Genomic DNA, 10,000 nt, shown 5'->3' with positions numbered 1-10,000 from the left:
ACATTAGGTAAATAGGAAAAGAAAATAATATATATATATATATATATTATACCTTTTGTGACACATTTTTATTATTTTTAATTTTTTAAAGATATATGGGAACATTCTTATTATGTGGATTATAAAAACTCGAGAGCTGATTATATAAAAGGTTTGTCTAAAGTAGTATTATAGTGAATATATAAAATGCATTTTACGAATAATCATAATATATTCATTCATAAAATAATTATATATATATATATATATATTTTTTTTTTATTTTATTTTTTAGAATGGTTTAATAAAATAAATTGGGATTTTGCCAATTATAATTTGTCCATTTCAAATTAAGATATACAAAAAAAATTTTCATTTTTTTCCTTTTCTTTTTAATATTATTTTTTGAATAAAATTCATTTTTTTTATATCATTTTCTCTTCTTTTTTTTTTTTTTTTTTCTTTGAACTATTCTTATTAATATAAATAAATATATATTGTGTATATTTATTTTAACAAAGGAATATTATATAAAATTTGAAATAAAAATATAATTAAAAGTTATAAAAACTAAATGAAAATTATATATTGAATACAATTAAGATAATATATAATAAGTACATACTAATGTATAGAACAAAAAAAAATCTATTATAATTAATAGATACAATTTGACTCATAGGATTTTTTCTTCGATGTATTATATGTATTAATAATATTATTTTTATAAAACGAATATTTTAATTAAAATCTTTTTATTTCATTTAAAAATATTTTAAAATTATCAAAATATAATAAAAATAATAGATGCATCTTGTGCTTACATATAACATTTGCATGTGTGGAAATATTCTCTTTTTATAAAATCATACAAGTTTTCTTCTTTTTGTTTTACTTATTTTGATTATTGAGAAATAATATGACAAATAATTAATCAATGAATTAGATTAAAATGGTACTCTTTTTAAAAATAGAATAAAAAAAAAAAAAAAAAAAAAAACCGTCAATTGTAAAAGAACAAAAAAAGTGCCAAATTCATTTCGTATTTTTTATATCATATATTTTTTTTTTTTTTAATTTATTTATTTCTTCCTTTATATATATATATATATATATATATATAATATATATTATATTATATATGTTTATAAGAAAAAATAAAGTTATGTAAATACTTTAAATGTTATAACTGATTATAATTATTTTGTGTTTTAATTTTTGTATATATCTGTATGCTCCAACATTTAATGTGTATGCTAAATATCGATGGAATATTATTAAATATATAATTCTTAAAAATTGAGATTTTACATATTTTTTTTTTATTCCCGTTTTTAAAGTTGTTTCGTAATATTTATTTATTTTTTTTTTTTCATAAGAATATGAAATCCACATTTTTTTAAATATTTGGAAAAAGGAATATAACATGTAATTATATAATATATATATATATTTGGACTAATTTATTTGATATAAAAAAATATTTTAAAAATAAATAAAAAATAGAGGAGAGACAATAACCAAAAAGTGTTGCAAATAATACATTAATATATATATATATATATATATTTTTTTTTTTTTTTTTTTTTTCTTTTATCAAAATGCCTATGATAGATGAAAAGATAAATATGAGTAATGTCAAAGGCACCAGAATTATTCATGTAAAAAATACATATATATCTCCATATATACTACACAATATAAACAATAATGAAGGCCCATTAAAACATTTGGACAAAATATTAAAAGAAGAAAAAGATAATATGAATATAAAGATTAATAATGTGAATAATAAAGAAACTAATAATGATAGGCACACATTAAAATATTCTACATTATGTAATGATTCAAATATATTGCATCCACAAAATAAAGATGAAGAAATTGAATTAAATACAATCTCAACTGTTATACACATGAATTCTGATGAAGATAGTGATAAAGATAATGATACCATAATAAATGAAAATAATGATCTGTTAACAGATAATATAAAGAAATATCATGCCGTTAACAATAATAATAATAATAATAATAATATTATATATAATGAAATAAATAATATTATTAAAAATAATTCAGTCATTAATGATGCAAATAATTCTATTCATTTTAATAATAATTCATATATAAATAATTTTAATTTAAATCATAATTTTTCTGTGTGTAATCGTACTTTAAATAACACCTGCACAAGTCAGGTAAATTTGAGAAATAATATGAACAGCAATAAAAAAATTAATGATAACAACAAAAAGGTGAATAATGAAACTAATAACAGAACAAATAATGATAATAATATAAATGAATTTGATAAATTAAATAATAAGAAAAATAATTATATTGATTGTTCCGTTTACAAATGTGAGGATGAAATACCCCTAGGTACGATACTAAATATCCAAGATTTGGAAAATCATACAAATAATAATATGAATAATTGTCATAATAATAATAAGAGTAAGATTCTTACAACAGTTATGCTCAGAAATATTCCAAACAAATATACACAAAATATGTTGATGGATGTAATGAATGAACATTTTAAAGGATTATATGATTTTTTTTATTTACCAATTGATTTTAGAAATAAATGTAATGTTGGATATGCTTTTATTAATTTTATACATCCATATTATGCTGAACTGTTTATCAAATTTTTTAATAATTATAAATTAAATGCATTTAAAAGTAACAAAGTCTGTTCGGTTACATGGGGAAGAGTACAAGGATTAAAAGCAAATATTGAGCATTATAGAAATTCAGCAATTATGACTATACCAATACCACAATATAAACCTATACTTTTTCAAAATGGTATATCTGTTTCATGGCCTGAATCAGATGGCCCTTTACCATCTATTAAATTAAGATCTCAAAAATTTTAAATTCAAAAATTTATATAGACACACACAAAAAAAAAAATAATAATAAAAATAAAAAATAAAAAATTAAAAAAATTAATAAATTAACTTTCTTATGTTTGTAGAATTTACATATTGATTCATAAATATATATATATATATATATATATATATATATATATGTGTATAATTTATTATTCATGTTATCTTATATATTATCTTCTTTTATTTATTTATTTATTTATTTATTTATTTGCTTTTTTTTTTTTTTTTTTTTTTTTTTTTTTCTTTTTCCGCATTAAATATAATGTATCAAAATGATTATTTTAATTATATGCAAATAAAATATATCTATTATAAATAATAATGTGTAAAAAAAAAAAATGAAATTTATTTATATACACTTATATGTGATAATTATATATTCTTATGTATATATGTTAATTTATTTTTATTTTATTGATTAAAATATAATATTAATGTTTTTATTTGTATTTGAATATATATTGTCAATGTATCATATATATTTAAAATATATAAAAGAGTTATATTTTTTATATTCTTGTCTATATGTATATATATATATGTATACATTTTATTTATAAACAAATTAAATCAAGCTTCTTCAGTAATATATAACTTTAGCAACATTTAAAATAAATAAAACAATAAAAATTTGTGAATATATAATTATCAAATCGGTAATTGTTCTTTTATATCCTTAATGAAAACATATTTTGAACAATATAAATAAATAAATATATATATATATATATATATTATATATATTATATATATTTTTTTTTTTTTTTGTACCGTTAAGTAAAATATTATGGTTAGTAATATTCTGATAAGTTTTATGAACTCCCTCGCTATCTTAAATTTTTGCTACAGTTTAACTTGAAATAAATATTTCCTTGTATTAATAATAATATTTATATTAAGTATTCATTGCTTCTATATTAAAATATAAATATTTTTTAATTCATATATTTCTTATTGTATATCTCATAAAAATATTAAATATATTAATGTAAAATGGATAATAAAAATAACTCATGACATATTTATGGTTAATATATGTAGATGATAAAAATAAAATATTCAAGAATATATTAATATTATTTATGAGTTACGTTTAATATTAATTGTTAAAATGTGTAAAACATAATGAAAATTATTATTTCTTGAAAAAAATGAATGGCTCGAATTAAATTTTTGGAAAAAAAAAAAAAAAAAAAAAAATTTAGAATTACGATTTACACATTATACATTATACATATTTGGTTAAATATTTTCATTTAAAAAATAATTAATACTTAATATATATATGTATATATTTTAATTAACTTATATTATATTATAATATATTATTATGTTGAATTTTTTTTTTTTTCTTTTATACATTTTGAGATATGCGTTATGTTTAGATTTTATCAATTGATTATAGGACTATTATTAATTTTTTATTTTCTTGAGAAATATAATATTACCTTTTGTAAAGATTGTGTTAACCCACATAATTGTAAACATGATTGTTACGTATTAGAAGATAATAAACAATTATGTTTATGTAATGAGAATGAGAAAGGAATTGATTGTAAAGAAACATGGAATGTGTGTGAAAAGGATTGTAATATATACGGCATGAATGAATCATGTTCTATGGCTTTATGTAAGACGGGTATGATTAAGTTAAATGAAATAATATAATATATATATATATATATATATGTAATTTTGTTTACATATTATTATTATTTTATTTTAAGGCAAATGTGTACCTACGAGTGATAAACCATACTATAAATGCGAATGTGGAGATTTTTTCAAAGGAAAGAATTGCGAAATTGAAAATAATCCTTGCTCATTTCCTGAAACAAATCCTTGTTTAAATGGAACTTGCATATTTATTATGAAATTGAACAGAATTATTTGCAAATGTAATAATGGATGGACACAAAAAAATATGCAAAGTGCAACCATGTTAAATTGGGGAAACGAAAAGGTGGAAGTTCCCCCACCATGTGACGGTAAACAAAAAAATAAAGAAATAAAAAAATAAAATGAAACATATATATAAATATATATATATATATATATATATATATATTTATTTATATTTACTTTTTTTATGTTGTTATATTTTTGGCTAGCTGGATAGCTATTATAATATTTTTTTTTTTTTTTTTTTTTTTTTTTAGAGCAAATTCGAAAAGGACTATCCAAATATGTGATTTATCATACACCTGGTAAAAAAAGCCTTTATTTTAAAGAAAAATAAAAGAAATAGCATATAAATATAAATATATATATATATATATATATAAGTATATATAATATATATATTTATTTTTATAGTTACGTATGCCATGTGGTGGATCATATACATAATTAGTGTGTTGGTTTTATTCCTTTGTTGCTGCAATGTATGCTTTGAATTTTTTTCTAATTCACTGTTAAGTTATTTTTCAGTATTTAAAGGGACAAAAAAAGATTAACATTATAAAAAGTTATTGTTTAAAAAAATATTAAGTTGTTTATATAATCATGAAATGATAGTGTATTTTTTTATGTGCGTGTACATATTTAGTACCATCACACACATGATATATATAAAAATTTATATAAATATATACATATATATATATATATTAACATTTATGCATAAATATATAACATATTTGTAATATTTCATTACATTTTATATAGATGATAATTTTTTTTTTTTTTTTTTTTTTTTTTTTTTTTTTTTTGTATTAATACACCTCAACGTGAACTCTTTTCTTTTTGTTTGCATCAAATTGGTCATCACTTTTCAAAATATCCATAACTTTATATCTGATTGATTTATGACCACATATATATAATTCACATTTATAATTATTGAAAAGATTTAAGAATTCTGTTTTCCTTTTATATATTTCATCTTGCACGTAAAAACTTGTGGCATCGGAGTTTTGTTTATACGAAAAAACATAATGTATATTTATATTGTTAGGATACATTTTTTGAAAATATTCAAGTTCATTTAAATATAAAATGGAGTCTTCATTATATACTCCATAATAAATAGTTATGTGACCAGTATAATTACTATTTCTATTATTTATATTATTATGATCATATGCAAATAATTTTTTTAAAAATGAAATATATGGAGAGATACCTGTTCCTGTTGCAATAAAAATAAAATTTGTATTTTTTTGTATAGCATCATTAGGTAAATTAAAATATCCATGTGCACCTGTTAAATATATATCATCATTAATTTTTAAATTTTTTATAAAACCTGAACAATAACCATAATTTATAATATTTGAGTCATTGTCTTTTTGTTTATATTTATGTATTTTTACAGCAACTGACAAATTCTCAGTATTATTACTAGAAGATATAGAATATAATCTAGCACATAATTGTTTTTTAATATTAATTGGAGATATATTATTATGAATTGTATTATTATTGGTATTTATTATATTATCATCTTTATTAATATCTTTATTTGTTTTATTATCATGTTCATTATAATAAGGTATAATACCACATGTATGGCCTTCTACATATTTAAAGAGACCATTATGGTTTATTTCTAAATGATAAACTTCATTAGGTGAATTTGTTCTTACTAAATTAATTTTATCTACAACTTTACATTTTAATGGATTCTTGACAGTATATATATTAATAAAATTATTCTCGTCTTTATTATTTTTCAATTTAAAATTTCTATTCCTTTTGTATTTATTATGCACAAAAAAGAATGGTGAGTGGGCTGTCATATTATTAGATATATTACTTGAAACATTTTTAATTATGCAACTCACTCCACGTATTAACACAGGCAAGATAACAACAAAATAAATTTTCATTTAACGTTATTCAATAAAAATAACAAAAAAAAAATTAAAATAAAATAATAAAAAAAAAAAAATAGAAAATAATTTAACATGAAATGATATGAAACAAAACAAATATATATAAATATATAAATATATACATATATATATATATATATATTTTTTTTTTTATTTTTATTTTTATTTTATAAATTATTCATAATCTTACAAGAAAAATAGGATCATATATACAAATTTTTTCTTATATAAAGATTAATTTATTTTATCATTTATTAATTATTATATATATGTGATATTAATTTATTTTTATTTTCTTTCTCTACTTCACCAATATAAACTTTTACAGTCATTCAAAATATTCAGTCATAAATTCAGGAATTAAATCATCAATTCTTTCATTTTCATTTTTAAAAAAATTATATTCCTCAGGATCATTTTTATTTATATTTAAATTAACATTTTTTTGAAAAGATAAATAATATATAGACATCAAAAAGGGACCATTACTAATTAATTATATCAAAATGATTTAATATATATATATATATATATATGTGGGGGTGTATATATTAAAAATATATATATATATATATGTCAAAAATAAATCTATTTATATATATATATATATATGGAGAAAATGATATTCCCCAAAAAAAATTTTTTTTTTTTAATTGTATTTTCTTTTAGTTCTGTTTATAAATATATGACAAATGTTTAAATATAGAGACTGACTATTCCCCTTTATAGGAAATTTATATTAGTCATACATTTTAATAAAACATATCAATGTAAGCAAAAAAATTTTATATAAATTTTTTTTTTCTAAATATATATAATTATAAGAAGAAAATAACATAAAATATTATATAATATAATAGTACGATATTAAAAAAAACCCACAAAAAGAAAAAAAAAAAAAAAAAAAAAAAAAAAAAAAAATATTTATACATATATATTATATATATTTGTAATATATTATTATTATAGCAAAAATAAATATAGTGAAAAAACATATAAATTGTATAACCCTTATTTATTATTATATACGTGTTAAAAAAATATATGCGCAAATAAATTAATAAATTAATACAATACATGTTATTTTATATTATAGTATATAGTAATATATATATATAATATTTTTCCCTCATTATATATATATATATATATATATATATATATATATATATATAGATAATATATTATATTATATTATTTTTTTTTTTTTGATTTTTATTATTGTTATTATTATTGTATAGTATTATCACAATTCCTTTTTTCCTTTTTTGCCTTTAATAATATTATATTATATATATATAATATAATATATATTATTAAATTTTATATTTTCTTTCTTTTATAAAAAATACTTCTCATTATATATATATATATATATATATATATATATATATATTTATACATATAGTTTCTTTTTTTAAAGATCTTATTAATATATATAATATAAATATAAAATAGTACGTATTTTATTATATATTTATAACATTATATAAAAATTATAATTTGTATTCATTGATTTGCTAATTTAATAATAAATTATGTGCCTCACTATATATATATATATATATATATAATATGAATAATTAAAAGTTGTAAATAAAATATAAAAAATATATAAATATATTATTATATGTATATAATTATAATAAATACATTTTTTTTATACATTTATATATTTACAATAAGAGTTAATAATTAAAGAAGAAAAAAGAAATTACCATTACTATATATATATACATATATTATAATATATTTAATAATTTATATTTATATTATTTGAGATTAACCATTTGAGGTGGAACAAATTAAAATTCAACATATATATATATATATATATATATATATATATATAACATTTGTAAATATATTACTCATTTTTTTTTTTTTTTTTTTATCAAAAGAAAAAACCAATCAATTATTAACACAAAATATAAAAATAAGATAGAGAATATTGTATACACCAAATTAAGAAAAAAAAAAAAAAAAAAAAAAAAAAAAAAAAAAGATAAAATGAATTTCACATATTTTTATATGACTTATAGAAAAATCAACTGAATAGATATAATATAGAATATAATAACTACAACAAAAAAAAAATAATCTGTCAGAAAAAAAAAAAAAAAAAAATAGAACATATAAATGAATATATATATATATATATATATATATATATATATATATATGTACATATATATTTTTTAATATTTATTTATTATAGTTTCATCTTTACCAATTATAATATATAATTACATATTATATATTATACTTATTTGTAAAGAACAAAATGTTAACTAAAAGTAAAGAGGAACAAAAAGTATATCAAACCATAATAACAGAAAAATTAAGAGAATTGTTAGGAGAGTATGAAGTAGATATATTGACAGAATATGTGTGGCATATGGCTGGGAACGCTAAAAGTAGCAGTGAATTTATGTGCAATGAATTGAAGGATTTCTTAGGAGATCACGTAAGGAAATATAAAAATAAAACATATGTATATGTGTATATATATATATATATATATATGTATTTTTTTTTTTTTTTTTTTTTTTTTTTTTTTTTCTACATGTATTATTGTGTGTATGTATTTAATATATACATATATATATATTTATTTATTTATTATTTTTTTGTATGTGTAGACCACCGTTTTTGTAGACTGGTTAATGAAACTTATGAGTGACATAAAAAAACAAAAGAAAAGCGACACTTATTTGAAAAATGATAAATCAAATAAATCATCAAGTGTTAGAGAAAAACAACATGATGAATATTCAAAATCGAACAGAAGTAGAGGTACTACAAGGGAATCCATAGCAATAAAAAATAAAAATATATATAAATATAAATATATATATATGTGAATACCTTGATTATATTGTTATTTTTTTATTTTTTTTTTTTTAGATTCGAAAAATAGGGTATCAAGTGTACATAACAAAAAAGGAGGGGTAAACATAAATAAAAATATAAAAAAAATATAAAAAAAAAAAAAAAAATATTCTTATATAGTTACATATATGTTGAAGTAATATAAATCCTATAACTGCTATATATATTGTCTTATTTTTATTTTTTATTTTAGGAGGATGATTATGATAAAAGAAATATGTCTGATACGAGACGAAGATCTAGGAGTCTTGCAAGCAGTAAATATTCAAATGACGATATGTATTTCTCAAAAAATAGAAATAAAAGAAGACAGAAGAGGGGCTTGAGTATGAGATCATGTTCTTCCAGTTCTAGTACTAGAAAAATTCATTATGATAAAAATAA

The 10,000-nt window shown here is 17.2% G+C and overlaps 5 protein-coding genes across 5 annotated transcripts in view; 4 read left to right on the top strand and 1 right to left on the bottom strand.

The window, feature by feature from the left end:
- PADL01_0621600 (superoxide dismutase [Fe]) overlaps positions 1 to 333 on the top strand; it is a gene marked incomplete at both ends in the record, with an annotated part of 1,883 nt that extends 1,550 nt beyond the window's left edge. The window contains 3 exons of the mRNA XM_028680952.1: positions 1 to 7; positions 92 to 151; positions 275 to 333. The exon at positions 1 to 7 is cut by the window's left edge and continues 113 nt beyond it. Coding sequence (XP_028537378.1) covers positions 1 to 7; positions 92 to 151; positions 275 to 333 — 126 coding nt within the window. The remainder of the gene's footprint in view (positions 8 to 91; positions 152 to 274) is intronic.
- Positions 334 to 1,580: 1,247 nt separating this feature from the next.
- Positions 1,581 to 2,867, top strand: PADL01_0621500 (RNA-binding protein mei2 homologue, putative; the record flags this gene model as incomplete). The annotated part of the gene is made up of 1 exon (XM_028680951.1): positions 1,581 to 2,867. One exon carries the CDS (start codon positions 1,581 to 1,583, stop codon positions 2,865 to 2,867), a length of 1,287 nt encoding a protein of 428 aa, XP_028537377.1.
- Positions 2,868 to 4,265: 1,398 nt separating this feature from the next.
- PADL01_0621400 (EGF-like membrane protein,putative) lies at positions 4,266 to 5,127 on the top strand (the record flags this gene model as incomplete). Its single annotated transcript, XM_028680950.1, has 3 exons — positions 4,266 to 4,518; positions 4,616 to 4,876; positions 5,048 to 5,127. The coding sequence occupies 3 exons, from the start codon at positions 4,266 to 4,268 to the stop codon at positions 5,125 to 5,127; spliced, it is 594 nt and encodes a 197-aa protein (XP_028537376.1).
- Positions 5,128 to 5,602: 475 nt separating this feature from the next.
- On the bottom strand, positions 5,603 to 6,718 carry PADL01_0621300 (ferredoxin--NADP reductase; the record flags this gene model as incomplete). Its single annotated transcript, XM_028680949.1, has 1 exon — positions 5,603 to 6,718. One exon carries the CDS (start codon positions 6,716 to 6,718, stop codon positions 5,603 to 5,605), a length of 1,116 nt encoding a protein of 371 aa, XP_028537375.1.
- Positions 6,719 to 9,008: 2,290 nt separating this feature from the next.
- PADL01_0621200 (nuclear polyadenylated RNA-binding protein NAB2, putative) overlaps positions 9,009 to 10,000 on the top strand; it is a gene marked incomplete at both ends in the record, with an annotated part of 3,896 nt that continues 2,904 nt past the window's right edge. Inside the window, 4 exons of the mRNA XM_028680947.1 lie at positions 9,009 to 9,191; positions 9,367 to 9,520; positions 9,632 to 9,675; positions 9,810 to 10,000. The exon at positions 9,810 to 10,000 is cut by the window's right edge and continues 185 nt beyond it. Of these exons, the coding sequence (XP_028537374.1) occupies positions 9,009 to 9,191; positions 9,367 to 9,520; positions 9,632 to 9,675; positions 9,810 to 10,000 (572 nt within the window). The remainder of the gene's footprint in view (positions 9,192 to 9,366; positions 9,521 to 9,631; positions 9,676 to 9,809) is intronic.

Source organism: Plasmodium sp. gorilla clade G2 (genome assembly GCF_900097015.1).
Source record: "Plasmodium sp. gorilla clade G2 genome assembly, chromosome: 6".
In the NCBI taxonomy this organism is placed as follows: Eukaryota; Apicomplexa; class Aconoidasida; order Haemosporida; family Plasmodiidae; genus Plasmodium; species Plasmodium adleri (nom. inval.).
This window is presented reverse-complemented; position numbering and strand designations above follow the sequence as displayed.